Below are 19,358 nucleotides of genomic sequence, written 5' to 3'. Positions count from 1 at the left end.
TCGGCCAGGTTCTATATTTTATGTATAGGTTCTGGTAGACAGAAAGTAGGTGGCTGAGAGTATGGTGGATAGGTGGTATTGTAGAGGGTATAGAATTTGGATGACAGCTGGGATTTGACTAGCAAGGTATCGGCTAGGGTTTGGTTGGCAGCATAACGACTAGATTTAGTGTCCTTTATAGCCGGTGTCGACTGACAACAAATCGGCTAGAGGAATAGGAGGTTGGTGTAGATTTGGTGGGGCGGAAGTGTTACTCCAACAACCGTGAGTGGCGGTGGAGCGGCTAGGATCACACAGAGCTCGAGAGCTAACTGTGCGGCGTGCTGTGGAGGTCGAGGGAATAGTGTGGAGGTCGAGGGAATAGTGAAGCTCTGACCACTATACGCATCAAGGCGTGGGGTGCCAGGAGCATCACTTCGACCTTAGGTTTGGTTTTGCCGGGCTTTACAACCAACAGTCCGACGTCGGGGTCGATAGACTGTACGAACGTCCCCATGAAAGACGTAAAGTTCCAACCGGCTGCTTTTTAGTAGCTAAAGGGTATTTTGGATTAAAAAGAAATATTTGAAAAGGCAAACATAAATTCAAATGGTATTTAAATAAATTAAGAAAATTCAAATAAAATATTAAATAGCAAATTTAGTGTTAAAAGGTAGGGTTTGAATTTATATGAATTTAGGTCCAAGTTTCATTGGAATTGGATCTACGATTTAGGAGATATGGGCTTCTAAAGATTAGAATTTGAATTAAATCTAGAAAAGACGACAATGTACTGTACATGGGCCCACCTGTCAGCCTTTCTTTCCTTTTCTTTTTCCTTCTCTCCTTCTTCTCGTCTTCTTCTTCCTCCAGCCGATAGAAGGGAGAGGAGGAGGCGGTTGGGGCGGCGGCGCTCCGGTGGCTAACAGGCTGCGACGCCGGCGACCATGCTTGTTCCCGGATGTGGCGCACCCGTAGGAGGCGGTTTCCACTGCGGGAGAGGAAGGAGGACATGGGAACACCGATGACAAGAGCTCGGCCCGGCATGAGAGAAGAAACTCCAGTGATGGCTTAAAGTGAAGTGGGAGAGAAGGGGGAGATGGGAAAAATGAGTTCGCCGGAGGGAGGCGAAGCCGGTGGTGCAAGGATTTGGCTAGTGGTGCTCCGGAGAGAGAGATCGGCCGACGGTGGTGGCAGCCGGTCTTGAGGAAGAGAGAGAGAGAAAGACAGAGCTCGAAGAGCTCGAATGGTGGGGGAAAAAGGGGCCGGCTCACCGGCTATTTATAGGCGGTGAGAGGTCGGTTTGGAGGAGGAGGAGGAGAGGAACACGGCGCCAGCGGGTGGAGGAGAAGAAGTCGGCGCCGGCTCCGTTTCTGATTGGTCGACAAGGTCGGTTTTGCTCGAGGATGACGTCAGTGAGGTGAGGTGGCGGCTGACGTCGGTGGCGGTTCCTTGGTGGCGACGGCAAGACGACGGCGGCGGCACCGAGTTGTGGGCGGCGATGGTGGCGGCGCGCACGCGCTCCCATGGCGCACGGCGGCGCCCACAGAAGGAAGGGAGGAGAGAGGAGGCGGCTCAGCTGAGGCTGGGCCGACTTGGGCCGCATGAAAGAGAGGAGGAAAAAGGGGAATTCGGCCCAATCTTAAAAGGAAGAAAGTCTAAAGTTTGAATAAATTGGATTTAGAGAAGTATTTGTATTTGAAGGGAATTTAGACAGCTATTTTGGAAAGGGAAATTATATTTAGAGATAATTTCCGAAATAGATATTTTCCTAATTATTTGAGTGCAATCTTTTAGAAGTGGCAAATAATGGAATTTATTTAATGCACTCAAATGAGAGAGAGAAATATATATTAATATGAATAGTAGGATAGGATTTCTAATTTGAATATATTTTCGAGAAGATGAAAGGAAAATGGAATAGAAAGAATTTTAGCCCAAAATATGTGGTAGAAAACTAGAGAATTAATTATGGGCTAAATAAGGTTTTGGTTTTGGGATGGAAGGATGAAATATATTTTCTTAGCACAAGAGTAATTATTCACAATATTTGTAATAATATTATTCTTGTGCCGAGAAGGAAATCAAGCCAAAAGAATTAAATCAGCAGCTAGATCAAAAGGAAGAATTTGGAAAGGGGACTAAGGATAGGTTTAAGATCAAAGGATGGGTCGACAATTAATTCCAATAAAATTGGAATTGCAAGGATTTGATTTAAGTTCAAGGGTAAAGTTGGAGGGTTTCTTGGACCATAATTCATGAAAATAAAAAGAGTTTTCAAACTAAATTTGAATAAAGGATTTTAGTTAAAACAAGGTTTTAGACCAAATCAAGAAATGCCTCAATTAACCAAATATACTTTAAAAAGGGAAAACACCAGAGAGAGAGATTTTATGCAAGTTAGTTTTAGGAGGTCCCTCTAATGTCCTAGGTTTAAAGAGGATATGAAGAACATAAGAACCGGCATGATGCAGGATTAGAAAATAGTTAATTTTCAGGATGTTACAAAAATCCACTCAATTATCCATAATCCATATTATGTCTTTAGCTAAGCTAAATGGGACCTAAGATGATAGCATAAGGCTTTCACTTTTCTTTTTCTTGGTAGTTATTTCCTTTTTTAGCTTCTCAATACAAAAGTGGCAAATGTAATCAGGGGAATTAATTTTTGATAATGAATTTACATCATCTATATTTGTGTCCTCGAATAATTGATTATACCAAACAACTTTATTGCTATAGCTATAGGCAGCATATCGTGATGACAACTGTATCGTACGTGTCAAGTCTATGGTTGTTGGTCGCTGAAGTGGCACGTCACATACATTGTCCTTTGTATTTTGCACATGCATATACAAATAGATGTCAAAGGAAATGCATATCCAATATGTACATATGGCACCCCGAGACATATGGTTGATCTATACCTTAAATCTGTGGGCAAAGATAAGTCTGCCCAAGAGAAGAAAGCCAAATCACATTTCAATCTCCAAACCGACAAAACCAGGGAAGAAAGTTGTTCGCAACAATTCCTGAAGGAACCCAACAATAACACATCTCTTCCACAGAAGGATGATCCCATGAGCACTGACGACATTGTTACAGAGTTCACTTTGCACAATATATTTAAAGATCACGACTTGTCTCCAAATAACATAGAAACTATGTCAATTACATAGACACTATGTTGACAACTTCCTACCATGTGTTGTATTTTGAATAACCGTCATCTATATTTTTTTGCTATTAAGCTACAATATTGTAACAAACATATTCAATATATCATACAGTTTGTATGACTTTTATTTATCTAACAAGAATTCCATGTCATATTATTTTTTCTATGTATATAGATATTACGAGTGCCAATCCATGAGGAGGAACTATGCCTTGTGGATGTTCCACAAACTCTATACTTTGGGACAAAATATTTCTTGACTCTTAACAAGAGACAAAATTTCATTTTTATATAGTGTACCATAAAAAGTGAAGGTACCAAAGAAAACCACTCAACTCCCGGCCCATTATGTAAATAAGAGGGGGAGAAGTATGGTCACAAATGGGATACAACTTCTTGCAAGCGTCTCCGCAGAAATAGATGAGTAACATCCTCCAAGAAAGTAGATACAAGTCAACATCAAGTTGATAGACCATATGGATATTTATTATCCACTGTCTATGGATGTAAACCATCCAAAAGCCCAGCAAAATTACACACAATTTTGAGGTGCTAGGACATCAAAACTCTGTGACTCTAGTGCTGTGGGAAATATTGTGGAGTTCAAAAGGGTTGATATTTCCACAATCCATACATACAAAGACTACAAAATATCGACATATACTTCTCATTCCTTACACCTTCAACTGGAAACAGACCAAAAGTCCTTGGCAGAGTGTCCAACACACACAAAATGGGTCAAACTAATGGTGGCAATTAAGGAGTTATGCTCTCGCTCAATAATGAAAAGTATTATCATTGTAATACATTATTCTCATAATATCCTTTCTTATGGAAGCAAGGTGGTGAGATAGCGAGAGCTTATAGCACATGTTCTCATATTAAATCATTGGCAGATCAAACAAATTCGATAGCTTTAGACAAATAAATCCTAATGTACTTCACATTCTGAATCGGATACAAATCACAATATATATTGTGTACTGAAAGGACACCATCCTAGCCTCCTAGTGGGTTTTGGCTAATTGATGACAAACGATCAAAGAACAACTAAGGGAAAATTGGAACCATGCTATTATAATTTTGCAAAATTTGAGATATGCCATCCTGACCCACATGTCATTGACTCATGTGGGTCCTACATGTCATTGAGATACCGATGGCATATCTCAAACTTTGCAAAATTATAATGGCATGGTTCCAATTTACCCAACAACTAATGAAAGTATTGAGTGATAAGCAGGCATTAGATGCTAAAGTGAGTGAAGAGAACTCTCAAAACAAAAATTGAACTGAAAAAGGATCTGGCAAAGTTTGGATGATATAAGATCAAGTTGCCCTGAAAGGTAGGTGTTTTAATGGCTTGTCTATACAATGGTTTCTCCTCAAGTTTTCCTATAGGGTTTGCGAGGAGTTTTTCCGATGGGATGAATGAAATGATGATTACCAGAAGCCAATTGAAGGGGGTATTAGAAATATGATCAATTAGGGTGTGTTCGCTGCTGATGGATGGGAACATATCACCTAAGCACAGAAAACGGAGCAGTTCATTAGCGTGTGATTAATTAAGTATTAGCTATTTTTTTCAAAAATGGATCAATATGATTTTTTTAAGCAACTTTCATGTAGAAACTTTTTTTTAAAAAAAAAGCTGCACCGTTTAGCAGTTTGAAAAGCGTGCGCACGAAATATGATGGAGAGGGGTTGGGAACCCTTGGTCGGAACACACCCTTAATTATCAATCAACACATGTTGATTGCGCTTGTGCATGTGAGGGACATGTCCTGAACAGGACGTGTTCACACTATTTTCACACACCCTTCTACTCTATAAATACTTTTCATGTACAAACCACTCATTGAATACTAAAGTTCATCACTCAATTATTTCAATCTTCACTTCTAATACAAATTCATGAAACGGTGGATAATTAATGGATGATCATGGTTGCTTATTGGGTTTTACTAAATGTTATATGATATAAAGCCAACCAATACCTTAAGCAATACCAATGATTTTTTTTTTTGGGGGGGGGGGGGGACTGTGTTTATGGAAGTGTGGTATGAATAATCGATAATCCATATTCCGGCTTTAGCTTAGCTAAATAGGATCTAATACGACAGCATAAGATCTATGCTTTCCTTTTTCGTAGTTATTTCCTATTTTAGCTTCTCACTACAAAAGTGGCAAATGTAATGAGAGGAACTAAATTTTGATAATGAATTTACATAGTTTATATTTGTGTTGTTCGAGTAATTAATTATACCAAACAACTTTAATTAATTGCTATAGCTATAGGTAGCATCGTGATGCCAACTGTACTACACGTGTTAAGTATATGGTTGTTGGTCGTTGAAGTAACACGTCACGTACATTGTCATGCATGTTGATGCGCCACCGTTCAAATCTTGGGTCACGCGACTTCAACATAGCATACGTTTACGAAGACCATTCCAAGATTAGAACCGTCACAAAGAGATATATAAAAGCTTTATTTTTGGAAAGAAAAAGGAAGGTACTCCTATAAAATCTGCAACTGTGTTCGATTATCTAACAGTACACATTATAAGAGTAAGTGATCAGACGGCTGTACGTAGTGACAGCATGTTGAGCATGGTGATATTAAGGCAGCTACTCCGTAAATGGGATGGCAAATAGTAGTACTAGCAAAGGGTCCAGTATTTTTGTTTGGGGTAAGATGGGTGGGGGTGGGATCCAAAGGCGATGACGGCTGTGGGCTCGCGGGTCGAGATGGACTGACGTCAAGGCGGGGGGGAGGCCACGTGGCGGAGGGAGGAGACCCGTGGAGCCCACAGGTGCACCCATGTGTCAGGGCCCACCCATCGTGTCGCGCGCGCTGCCTCCTGACTTGGCGCGGTCACGCCACGTCCACAGGATTACCTAGGACGCGCACCCGCGCAACACGTACGTACGCGCAGTCAAGCCTCTCTCTCGATCTCTAGCTTGCTACCATCTCATCTGACGACAGTATATATGTATCATCCAGTCCAGTCCAGTCCAGGGGATGATTCTGATACATCGATACAATCAAGCTAGCATGGAGATGGACATCGGCGAGGGCGAGAGCTGCTGCGGCAGGCGAAAGCAGCAGCAGCAGCAGAATATTAGCAGCAGCAAGTCACGCAAGTGCTGCCCGCTGCGGCGGTCGCGGAAGGGGTGCATGAAGGGGAAGGGCGGGCCGGAGAACCAGCGTTGCCCCTTCCGCGGCGTCCGGCAGCGCACCTGGGGCAAGTGGGTGGCCGAGATCCGCGAGCCCAACCGCGGCGCCCGCCTCTGGCTCGGCACCTTCAACACCGCCCTCGACGCCGCCCGCGCCTACGACTCCGCCGCCAGGGCCCTCTACGGCGACTGCGCCCGCCTCAACCTACTCCTCGCCGCCGCCACCGCCGGTGCTCCTCCTGCTGCTGCTGCTACCCCTTCCGTGGCCACGCCCTGCAGCACCAACGACGACTCCAACAACTCGTCTTCCACGACGCATCAGCAGCAGCTGACGACGATGCTGCAGCTGGACGACGACAACTACACGCTGCAGCCGTCGTCGTCAGATCAAGAGGACTTCGAGACGTACGTCACGCGGCTACCCAAGGCGGAGGACTTTGGGCTGGAGGGCTTCCAGGAGGTTCCACTCGACGTCCTCGACGAAGCCGGCGGCGGCATCAGCATCTGGGACCTCTCCATCTGCCCCGCCGATTTCATGGCCGCCGCCGCCGCCACCACCGCCAAATCATCTTAATTATATATTCATAATAATAATAATAATAATTAACGACGACGACGACCTACCTACATCATATATCTATCTATCTAGCGCCCGCGCGCGGCTGCCTATATAGATATATGATGATCAGCTCCATCTCTCTCTAAAGTCTTAAACATGCATGCTTGTCGTCGTCGTCGGCATCATCGTCGTTACTTGTATATATACTCCACTACTTAATACTAACTACTATAATTAGCTCTAGCGTACTGCTACTTTTATACGGCATGCAAGCGGCCGACATCCTGATCGATCAACTGTGAGCATGCTGTATGCATCGATCGATCTTAATTAGTTAGGCGAGCTGTGCTTGCTTATCGATCTTAATTATATCATCCGATCCCATATTATATAAGTAATACTAATTAATACTATATATATTATGTATATATTTGTGCTATAGCTATAGCTAGCGCGCTATATAGTCGTGTGTTGAGATATGATGCAGCTATATATATCAGCCCACTCGCGAGGCGCAGCACTAGTGTTTAATCTAATTATTAGCTTGGTACCTAGTACTACATGATTAATAAGCTACTATTAATTGTACTTGTACATATATACTATATGGGTTGGGTTCTAGCTAGCTAGTCGTAGTACTCTACAGCGCCATGTGTATATACTCTACTAATTTAATTAGTAGTAATTAATAAAAATGTGTCAAATTAAATAAATTGGGATATATTCCACGATCGATATATCGATCCACCAGTTAATTTTCTTTCAGTGAATTATGATGATGAGGTGCGTGTTGCCTGCACTGCTCTGTCCGTACGTGCATGTACTCCCACCATCCCTCCCATGAAAAATCAAACTAGGATGAGATTTTAGATTTTACGTTTTTTATACAATAAATCTGGATAAATGTATGGTTAGATTTACTGTGCTAGAAAATATTACATCCTATTCTAGATTGATTATAAAAACATTACATCCTAGTAATTCTAGGTTGATTTTTTTTTAGCATGGAGAGAATACGTTTTAATATATACTCTCTTTGTCAACAAAATAACCTAGTTCAGATTTATTGTATTAGGATGTGTCACATCATGAGGTTGAGTTTTTTCTATCAAGGGAATATGTTGTTGACAATTAATACATACATTCATGTATATGCATGTGGTGTATGTGTCGATGGAGGCGATGACTCCAGCTTTGCTGGGGGCCGGGCTCGATGCATGCATGTACGTCAATCCGTATATGGCAAAAGTGGTATAGATGGTATCCACGTAAATAAATTTTAACTGTAGCAATTCTTACAATATATATGGATAAAAGTTAGGAGAAGAGAGGGAAGTAGAGATAGATAATATTTTTTATTTCATATGGATAATCCATATGGTATACATATTTTTTATTATTTTCTCTATATACTATATAGTATATAGTATAGTTACACAATGTTACTAGGTGGCTGAATGAAATAATTTATTCACTATGCACTATTTTGTACTATGTCTCCTGCGTACAAGTAACTCCATCGATCGACTCTCCATCCATATATTATTTAAATATCGGTCAGCAGTACATATATGCATGCATGCTCGCGCGTGTCGCCCTGCATGCATCGCATCTGTAATACTCCTATGTGTTGTGTCATGTGTTATACTCCCTCCATCTCTAAATATTTAACGCCGTTAATTTCTTTAATATATTTAACCGTTCATCTTATTAAAAAGTTTAAATAATTATTAATTCTTTTTTCTATTGTTTGATTTATTGTTAAATATATTTTTATGTATACATATATAGTTTTACGTATTTTACAAAATATTTTTAATAAGACGACATATTAAAAATATGTATCTATCTAACCGTCGTCGTCGTTTCGCCTATCCATTGTGGTGGATTCCACGTGAGCTCAATATACTCCTATCCAGCTATCAGAAGAACTTCTGTCTAGCGATTCCCAATATAACAAGTTGAGATGGCCGAGTTGGTCTAAGGCGCCAGATTAAGGTTCTGGTCCGAAAGGGCGTGGGTTCAAATCCCACTCTCAACATAAATAATTTTTTTAAAAGTTCAAAACATAAGTATTTTTCTTTTTTTCACTCTCTTCCTTTTTTAAAGTTCGAAACATAGTATTTTTCTTTTTTCACTCTCTTCCTTTTTTAAATTTCATTCTTCCTTTTTAAAAGTTCAAAACATAAATATTTTTCTTTAAAGTTCAAAACATAAATATTTTTCTTTTTTCACTCTCTTCCTTTTTTTAAGTTCAAAACATAAATATTTTTTTAAAGTTCAAAACATAAATATCTTCTTTTTCTTTTTTGAAGTTCAAATTTATTTCCTTTTCCCCTCTGTTCCTTTTTTAAGTTCAAATTTAGACCTAAAAATAGCTAGTTCTTTTTTTAAAGTTCAAATTTAAATCTCGAATAGCTAGTTTATATTTTAAAGAACCCCACTTTCAACATAAATATTTTTTCCCTCTGTGTCTTTTTTGAAGTTCAAATTTATTTTCTTTTCCCCTCTGTTCCTTTTTTAAGTTCAAATTTAGACCTCGAATAGCTAGTTTATATTTTCCTTTTTCTCTCTGTTCTTTTTTTTAAAAGTTCAAATTTAGACCTCGAATAGCTAGTTTGTGGTTTGGTGTCAAATTATGCCTTATCAATTCTTTGGTAATTTTCAATAATGTTTCTTAATGTTTAGATTGGTACCAATATCTCTTAATTAGTACATACCAATCTAGTAGTGCCAAAAGTTATCTAAATTTTGACATTTTTCACTCTCTTCCTTTTTTAAAGTTCAAATTTAGACCTCGGATAGCTAGTTTATATTTTAAGAGATAATCCATGAAATGCCATTGACAAGCGTCTAAGTCTTAGAAATGCCATCGACAAGTGTGAGTTCTAAGAAATGCCATCGTACAAACGATTTTGTCCCAAAAATGTCATCACCGTTAGGGTTCCGTCCATTCCGCGCCGTTAAGTTCTATAGGACGAACAGTGTATTTAACGGCACGGAATGGACGGAACCCTAACAGGCGATGGCATTTTTGAGACAAAATCGTTTGTACGATGGCATTTCTTAGAACTCACACTTGTTGAAGGACTTAGACGCTTGTCAATGGCATTTCATGGATTATCTCATATTTTAAAGAACCCCACTCAACATAAATAGTTTCTTTTTCCCTTTGTTCCTTTTTTGAAGTTCAAATTTATTTTCTTTTTCCCTCTGTTCCTTTTTTTTAAGTTCAAATTTAGACCTCGAATAGCTAGTTTATATTTCCTTTTTCCTTCTGTCTTTTCTTTAAAAGTTCAAATTTAGACCTCGAATAGCTAGTTTGTGGTTGTTGACGGTCGTTATCGATCAGTTTCGACCGTTAATATTACTAAAACAGGAGAGAACTAGTGATGCTTGCAATGCATAAATATGTTAGAATAATAATATTCCACTAGTATTAGGTCTACTAACCTTTTTGCAGAGAATGACAATAAAGTGAAGGAGAATCGACATCAACACCAACGATAAATCAATCAGACGATGTCGAGGACCAGACTTATGTATGAATGGGCCAAGAACTCAGAATTGACACGATGAATTGGGCCAAAATTCACAAGTCTGCAGAGTGGAGCAATAGAGGAGGCCACCAGCCGAAATTGGGCTAGATTGGGCCAGCCCCAAGTTCGGCCGAACCTGGTGGTTCGCCGAACCAATCCTGGCGCCGTTGGATCTAGGTTTTGGCGTGGACATCCAGGATTGCATCCCAATGACGGTTGGAGGGCACTTTGGACAATTCCCCTTCCACAACCGTCATACCTACCTCTATTAAGGAGCTCACTCTCTTCACTTCAACACACACCTCAAGCAAGAGCTTTCTCATTCCTCTCAAGTTTAGTTTAGTAGTATCTAGCTAGTGGAATAGGATTAGAATAGGAGTCAGGAGTCCGGAAGTCTTCGGAAGAGTTCGGGTATGGCTCTAATAGATTTCCTTTCCTCTTTTGTAAGCTTTGTACTTTTATTAGAATACTCTTCTAAAAACATTTCTGGTATTAAAATACTTTCTGAGTATATGAATACCAACTTTACATTATGTTCTTGTTATACTGAATATACGGCTAGCTTATCTGGGAGATGCTTTGTTGCGGGTATAATGTTTGCTTATGCAATTACTCTATGTCATGACGATGATATTAGACTAGTACCTGGTAGTTTAGACGTTGTGTCTAGATTATGGGATATCATTATTTGGGGTTATATATTGCGGATGAGAGGTGGGCCGCTGATGGTGACAGCTCAGTACGGGTATTCCTCTGCGCCTATATATAATCCTAAGTTAATTTCCTGGGGAGGGTATTTCTCTGTATTTAGCCCCGGTTGGATGGTCATGACGGACTGTCGTAAGGAACTCGGCAGTCATGGGTGGCTTCTCAAAGTACCAGGAGGGCATCGGATAGAGGGTATTAGCTAGTATATCAGTTAACTAGAATGTATGTATATTATGTATATTAGAAGTATAGAAATAGATTCTCTTTCTATTTTCTTTCCACCTAGCTTAGATTATTTATTATGAGGATGAGTAGAAATGCTTGTGTGTCACTCTACCCTTGGATTATCTTAACCCCTGCTTAGAATATGATTATCACAAGTAATATATAAATTATTAGTTGAGTTCTCTCTACATGATCTTCCCATGGTATAAAATAAATACGATACCCTTGGAATACTCTCGGGTGAAATGCTATAATGGTATACCGTGCGCTTGCGGATGAACTCTGTAACTATAATATACCAGAAGTGTTTCTGCGCCATTGCTGAAAATTATATTTCTAGTAATGTCGTTAAGAAATACCAACAATGGTTTGGTGTCAAATTATGCCTTATCAATTCTTTGGCAATTTTCAACAATGTTTCCTGATGTTTGGATTGGTACTCATATCTCTTAATTAGTACATACCAGACGCGGCCGGGCGCAGCTGGCACAGTGGCAGCGCAGGAGAGTCGAGGCGGCGGCAAGTGGCGACAGGGAGTTTGGTGGTGGCGATGGAGAGGAGGCCGTGGTGCAGAGGAGGGGCGGCAGCGAAGGGCTCGGGACCGAGGTGGCTCGGTCGAGGCAACGATGGTAGGAGGTGGTCGCGGAGGCGGTGCCCATGCTGGCCGTCGGGATGGGAGGAAGGTTGGTGATGGGGATGGGGAGCTCGGCGACGGCAGTGGCATGGGGGTCGACAGCGATGGGGATGGAGAGGTGGCTGGTGGCAGGGAGAGGGGAAGAATGACGAGGATGTTGCTCCCGGCGACGGTTTTGCTTGGGCGATGGCTTCCAGGAGAAGGAGAGGCCGGAGTAGCATAGTGGCGACGACAGTGGCGGTGACACCAACACGAGAGGAGGGTCGTACAAGGTGAGTCTTCTCGCCGGTCTTCTATTTTCGGTGTGGACTCGGTTTGCCGTGAGTGTGGTCTCTCTCTCACTACTTCGCCGGCTTTTGTGTGAGGGCTTTGGTGGACGGGGAGTAGTGGTGCACGAGCGGCGACTGTTGATGGCGGTGTTGGATGTGATGGACGGCGGCGGTGGGGCTGGACGTCGACAGCGACGGAAGGCTTGCCGGGTAAGCCTAGCGCGGTGTGGAAATGGTCTTTGCAATCGGAGTGATTCCTCTAATGTGTTGCCAAATGTTTGGGAGTGGTTTTTTTTTTGACTAGGGGGGGGGCGCTTCCCCACCTAAATTTGTCATTGAATTGTAGAATGATAGTAAGGTTCATTACATAAGATTGAGAGTTTGTAGAGGGGAAGAGAAAATTGCCTTCCAAACAGATATTACATTTCGATCCTCAGGCTTTAAGATTTCCGCCCAAAGGACAGCCTTGCTTACACATCGTTGGAAGCACGAACCAATAGAGGGCGGCAACCCCCTGAATACCACATCATGTCTGTGATTCCATATCGCCGAGAAGCACAGCAGGTAGAAGACTCTGAAGTGCAATACTGGCACCACCTGCGATGGCTTGGGCTGATGGAGAATCGTGGGAGTGGATTTTGGTGGATGGGGAGTGCACGCGTGCAGGGGATGAGGTTGAGGAGGGGTCCCAACAGAGCTGATGGCTGCTGAGGTTTGGTGCAAAAGACTGTGATGGTTCGGCAGAGGTGGGTGCAAGACACTATTAGGCTTGTAGGCATTACATCGAATACCGGCGTGCATGCATACTTGCTGTTTGGGGGCAGGGAGGACATGTGGACTTCGTCTGAGAGGAAAGAGGGAATGGGCCGGCATGGGCTTGGGCTAAAAAGGGAGGTCCACTGCAATGTCTTTGTAAATTTGCAGGGACAAGTAATATGCCCGTGCTAAACACTACGGTCTAATTGTATTATCTTTAATAACTTTTATATTTTCATGTTAGAAAAAAAAGTGTCTTCTATGATATGTGCAATTGAGCTTTAACTCAATTCATGTCGTACATAAGATATTTCACGCAAAGTACAATAATATAATATTGTGCATCATATTACAATGATGTGTACATCAATAAGGGAATAACCACTTTCCATATCATCAATATGGTTCACACGTCTAAGGGTATTTCTATGCATTAAAAAAGCTAACTGTTCCTGTCCACCTATTCAAGCAACAACATTTTTGTTTTAGAACCTTTTCCATTCAGAACTTCAGAGTGGAAGAAGGATATGATCACATCAACATAAATGGTAGAGAAATTCATTTAAAACCAAATGAATGTGGGTGATGTACTTCATGCTTACTTAGAAAACCTATACTGACCCATGGATACTGATGATATATGCATGACACTAACTATTTTCATTGACATGCAGTACAAATATGGTTTCAGACATAAAAACAAAGGATTAATAACTCAATTCATTTCCCGAATTGGATACGTCATGCAATCAAATTTGGAAATTCATTTCTTAATTCATCTCCCAAAGTACATTATTCACTCTTTCAGAGTACATAATAAACAACAAAATAGGCTGCAATTATTACAAATTTTACCTCTACATATAGCTTCCATTGATCAAAAACAGAATATTCCACCACATATAGCAATAGAGAAATAAAGTCGCACTACCAGGCACGAAGGAACTTGTTCTGCAGTGCAATCAGTCCCATGGCATACATGGCCTTCCCTTGTAGTTTTGACAAAGAGAGGAAAACCTAATAGAAACTCAATCGAAACCATTTGGAGAATCAGAGCAACTATGAGAAAGTACAGAATAGCAGATGTATCATGTATTTGTTGGAGAAGACAACAATTTTTTAACTGATCAATTTGTCGGTGATAGTGAAGATGGCAGAACCCCACCTGAGTGAAGATGGCAGCCGCGGCAACGCCGTTGGTCAGCACGGGCCACGCCTCGATCGGTCAATCGATATAAGCCACTGCATGTTCGTAATTTCACACTTTTACACTTTAAACCAAAGTTCAGACTTTCAGAGTTACCTTTGTCAACGAATCCAAGGTTCATACTTTCAGAATCTTAACCATGGTAACTTATAACTTAAACTGCCTTATCATGTGCTTCCATGTATGCACATTTACATTCTAAAATTTTAACTTAGCTATATACATATTCTGTAATTTATACCATATGCTGAATCTGAAAGCACGGTCACTGTCGACGTAATGTAGCAGCTCCAAGTCTTCTTTGTTTATATGGGAGTCAGGAATCAACAAGGAAGTACTGCCCACACTCAATGTCGGTGGCTGCTACTGCAAGTGCCGTACTGCAGACAATCCCCACTGTGGTAAAAATAGCCTAAAAAATGAATCCCATCTTACCCACATTCAATGGGAATATAATATCTACAAATGGGAATATAATCAAGAGTATAAAGTTTGATTGTTTTATACTAACTTTTTGTGTTCCAATTCATGCTGCAAGCTCTACAGATTAATCAGACTGACCATGGCCTTACTCTGCCCATCCAAAAGCTGCATATGATTCTCCAATGATTTGCCAACAACATTTGCAATGTCATTTGCAGTGCTCTGCAAATATTGCATCTTGATAGACATGGAATCACCAACAGTTTTTATATCCCTCTGAATATGAACAACCACTTCCTTCAGGTCACCAACTAAAGAAAAATAAAACAAGATCATTGAATTCTTGAGCGCATTTATACCACACAATTTCATCTAAATTATAAAAACTGAAGCTAAAAAAATCCTGCTAATTTGCACATAATTAGACATATCCGATTCTATAGCCATGGATCCCATCACATCAATTCAATTGACGCAGCATTGCAGAGTGCAGACAAACAAAAAAATATATCCGATGACAGTTGCTATTAAGAACATAGTGTTGCATAAAGTGTGATTGAATTTAATACTATTGCAGAATACAGACTGAGTACTGAATGTTGTAGCATTAAGACAGACTAAGCAGAAATTCATGTACATGTCAGGAATTCATTTTGTTGCAACTTAAAGTGTAAACTATAAACATCCGCGGTACACATTTGTATGGATTGGAACATACGTCTAAATACAATTCAAGATTAATATGGTTTATGAGCAATATGCTCATGATTTTTTTTAAAGCTGCTTTATTTTTTGGAAATACAATATGCAGTATGATCTTAAGATGACAATTTGCTTGTCTTAATACAAAGATACGCAAGTATCTTGCATATTCCTAAAAAAATGGACATTTGCTCCAATAACTGAAATATTGATAGAGGCGAGCTATGACTCGTGTATCTGATTCAACTGTGCCTCTTCTGTACAAACAGCAAAGAGTCAACCTAATGAGCTTGTGTAAATAAATGACCCCAACCTCACATGCCTTCGCTAAAGGGCACAATTTCATTTTTAGCTGGCCCACCTAATTAATTTCCTTGTTCAATCCATCATGATATGATTCTTATACAGTATAGCCCCTCAATTATCTAAAGAAAGAAAATAAAGAATTTAAGTAGTAGCTTACGGTTGGAGGGCATATACAGCATATCATGATTCTTAACCAACCGAGTAGATGATTCCTGGAAATACCATAAGTTGGTTAGGCACTGCAACTCAAATACGACAAAAATAAATAAGCCAATTAAGCTGAAAGTAGAGTAAAAGAGTCTACTTTGATCTGAGCAATGGTCAATAGAGTCACCATGGACAGCAATTTCCATTTCATTTTTTAGACAATTGAGTTCCCCTTCAGTCTGAAACAACAAACAGTACAAATTGGATCAACTTTGATTTAAGAAAAAAACCGTAGAAGTAAATTTAGTTTCTTATGATAGTCCATCCTCTATCAATTGCAACTGTCAGTCTGTCATAAACAGAGAACTGTAGACTATTCAGTTTTAATTCTGGAAAGTTCAGCTTTCTAAACATACCTCAATCAACCATATAAGCACACATAAAGTAAATCAATTGCACCCATAACACATGAATTACTTGCATGACTGAAATGACCTGAAATTATCAAAATCATATCCAACACTAACCTCGCTCAAATTCAGAACTTGCCAAAATTGAAAGCCTTCCACAGGGACTTGGTCATCGAGGAGCAACAGTTATCATGCACTGAGATGATCTGCAATAATATGAATTTCATGAACAGAAATGATAAAAGTAGATGCACTACTATTCTAAAGTGCCATAAAGTTATAAACAAAATTACGAGCCATGTTTGTCTTATAATATAATCTTAACCACAACATGACATGCCTAGATGATAGTCTTAACTACAGCCTCATAAGTTGTTCATGCAATATTGTAGCATAAAAGAGTTACAGTGTTGGTGCTATCAGTCACATAGCATAAAAGAGTTACAGTGCTATCACATATCACATATTATCCTTGTATCACAAATGACTAATATATAGTGAAATGGGTCGCCTTGCCTTGTGGTTATGGTGAGAAACAGTCCGATACGGAAAATATTGAACCTATAAAAAATCAATTACCAGTTCTCTTAAGGCATGTGCCCAGCTCCTTCTGTCCTACCTCAATTTTTTTCCTGCAGGAGAGTGGCGAGTACGTATTGAGAGAATAATCAAGAAAACATTGCCTGCAGCAGACCCTGAACTATTGATCTCTATATTCAAAATAAATAGCACTAACTACCTGCATATACAATAACTATATACCCGCAAACACATATCCGGCATCATCTCCAATATTATACACATGATGAAACGAATTTTTATTTACCTTTTGTAGATAGAGATGCCCCTCGGTAATGAAGGGGAGAAAGGAGATGCGGCGGCGACAGACTGTCGATGACGGAGGCCGCAGCGGGACGGGGTGGTGGGAGGCCGGGATTCGGGATGTGGTGGAGACTGGCCAGGTGGTCGACGTTGATCCGGCGGCATAGGACTCGGTGGCGGCTCGTCCTCCACCGACACCCAGTCACCGTTGGGATCAGTGGAGGGCGAGCCGGCGGCGGGGATCGGTGGCAGATCGGATCACCACGGAAGGCGTCGGCGGCGACCTGGCCACGAGAGGACTTTGTGCGGCGGGGATCGGTGGAGCAGAACAGCGTGGAAGGCGTCGGCGGCGACGTGAATCCGGGCGGAGGACAAGCGATGGGGATCGGTGGAGGGCGAGCCGGCGGCGATGGCAGATCGGTGAGGCAGAGGACGGCGCCGCGGCTGATAGGGAGGGGAGCGCTGATGGCGGAGCGGTGTCCGGCGTCGCGCGTGCGGGAGCGGAATCTGGGAGAGGCGCGGTGTGAGAGCGAGAGAGAGGGAGACGGGCCGGGCGGTGCCGAGGGAGGGGGCATACGGCGATTGAGGGTGGTGGGAGGTGGGATCGATCTGGATCGTAGGGATTTCACCGAGATGATCTGAATCGTTCCATAAGGAATGAAAGAATGAGTGATGGGTGAAAGTATTTGTTGAACTATAGGGTAGATAGATAGATTTGGGTGGGGGAAACATCATGTGTATTTCTATATCTATATACTAATATAAAAAAGAGGAGTTGCCTCCTTGCAATCCTACAGGTGAAATCAAAGAAAACCAGGGCCACGCACAGACACGTCGAATCCCCATCCCCATCGCCACGGATTCCTCTGCCGTCCTCGCCGCCGCTAACCTCGTCGCCCCACTCCCTCTATCACCGTATGTCGCTTCCCCCTCAATCACTCTGACGATAGCTTCCTCCTCCCCTTGATCTCGCCCTCGATGACGCGCCACCTACACACGATTTCGCCTTCAACAAATTCACTCGGCCTCTTCCTCCGCTCGATCTCGCTTGCTGTCTCCTTCACCGCCACAAAGCCTTGTCGTCCGCCTCCATCGTTCTCTTGTGTCGCCGTCACCAGCAAGAACTTGCGCCGCCGCCGTTGTGACCCTCGATCCACGCCGAGCTTCCGCCTCCAAGGCCACAGCGATCTCTTCTTCAGTTCTCAACTTACTACCGGGTGAAAGAAGCGATGTTGCTCTTTCTTTTCTAGATTTGCCTCCTCTGTGTACTAGCCTCATTCTCCTCAGGTAACATCCTCTCTATATACTAGCTGCTTGATGGAATTCCCACACGAGAAAATTTTGTGTTTTCTATTTCAGGTTGCGTAGAGGAGTAAGGGAGAAATTTCAGAACTATGTACAAACATACTCCAATGATTTTGCTGCCATATACCTGCTCAACTATTTACTAGTCCTTGTCAAATGCACTAGATGAGAAATAAGAGTATCCAACTCATCTTCTGGTCAGTGTACCATCATACTGCAAAGGAAGGCAAGTTCTTTTCCTTTTTTTTTTTTGAAAATTTAATGTTGCTCAGCTCTCTGCAAATATGCCTCACACACACTTTTTGGTTTTATTTTTTTACTTCTATCTATTCGTTTTTAATAATATGTGTATTAAATACATTTTTACTCAAATAAAATAATTTTAGACCTTTATTTCATTAACAGATCTAATATTTGTGTATTTAACAGATCTAATATTTGTGTATGATGTTTGCAAGGACGAGAAACAATATTGAAGGAACTGCAAATTACTCTCAGATGATCTTTACAAGAATGGATGAAAATGATCACTTAGTGTTGGGTTCCAACAGTATGATCCACTTATACTCTGTAATCATGATGCATGTTTTCTGACATGTATGTCAAGTTTATGCACTCCAAATCCTGTCAGTGAACATCTAGAGAAGCTATTCAGTTTCATTGACAATAAAAAAGAAGTGGACCAGTCGTCAGACAAATTACAGAGTCCATTACTCTCCCCCAATCTCCCCCTGCAACATTTTCTGGTGGTGATATTCTGAGTTCATGTTTAACCAACAAATCAAGGCGCTTGCTTGGTCTAGAGTTCCACACCAATGGTTATAGTGGTTTTAGCGATGACCATGAATATTTAACTATTGCCTAACCGGTATGCAGTCAGGGAGCCATGTCTTAGATCCATATGGTTAGCTCTTATTCTACTGCTCACTTTGCTTCTTGCCAAAGTAGTTTAACGGTGTTTTGGTTTTAGCCCTCTGTCCCTTGAACAAAATAAATTTTGTGCATCATG

At 41.3% G+C, this 19,358-nt stretch overlaps 1 protein-coding gene, 1 long non-coding RNA gene and 1 other non-coding gene across 9 annotated transcripts; 2 read left to right on the top strand and 1 right to left on the bottom strand.

Annotated features, from left to right (window-relative positions):
* Positions 1-6,182: 6,182 nt before the first annotated feature.
* Positions 6,183-6,911, top strand: LOC127781816 (dehydration-responsive element-binding protein 2C). The gene has a single exon (XM_052308875.1). It carries the CDS (start codon positions 6,183-6,185, stop codon positions 6,909-6,911), a length of 729 nt encoding a protein of 242 aa, XP_052164835.1.
* Positions 6,912-8,856: 1,945 nt separating this feature from the next.
* Positions 8,857-8,937, top strand: TRNAL-AAG (transfer RNA leucine (anticodon AAG)). Its single transcript has one exon. It is a non-coding gene; the product is annotated as a tRNA-Leu (tRNA).
* A 4,344-nt stretch (positions 8,938-13,281) lies between these two features.
* LOC127781821 (uncharacterized) lies at positions 13,282-17,626 on the bottom strand. 7 transcript variants are annotated; one of them, XR_008019071.1, is made up of 8 exons: positions 17,049-17,626; positions 16,802-16,854; positions 16,340-16,428; positions 15,970-16,051; positions 15,823-15,877; positions 14,476-14,968; positions 14,193-14,269; positions 13,284-14,044 (listed from the first exon to the last, which is right to left on the bottom strand). It is a non-coding gene; the product is annotated as an uncharacterized LOC127781821 (long non-coding RNA). The 7 variants fall into 7 exon arrangements; XR_008019073.1 differs by having other exon boundaries at positions 13,282-14,664; positions 14,746-14,968; XR_008019070.1 differs by having other exon boundaries at positions 13,283-14,044; positions 14,193-14,968.
* Positions 17,627-19,358: the final 1,732 nt, after the last annotated feature.

The sequence above is a fragment of the Oryza glaberrima genome, chromosome 8 (genome assembly GCF_000147395.1).
Source record: "Oryza glaberrima chromosome 8, OglaRS2, whole genome shotgun sequence".
In the NCBI taxonomy this organism is placed as follows: Eukaryota; Viridiplantae; Streptophyta; class Magnoliopsida; order Poales; family Poaceae; genus Oryza; species Oryza glaberrima.
This window is presented reverse-complemented; position numbering and strand designations above follow the sequence as displayed.

What these genes read in the sequence shown, in the direction of transcription:
- LOC127781816 (XM_052308875.1), top strand. Translation starts at nt 6,183, where the DNA reads ATGATTCTGATACATCGATACAATCAAGCTAGCATGGAGATGGACATC.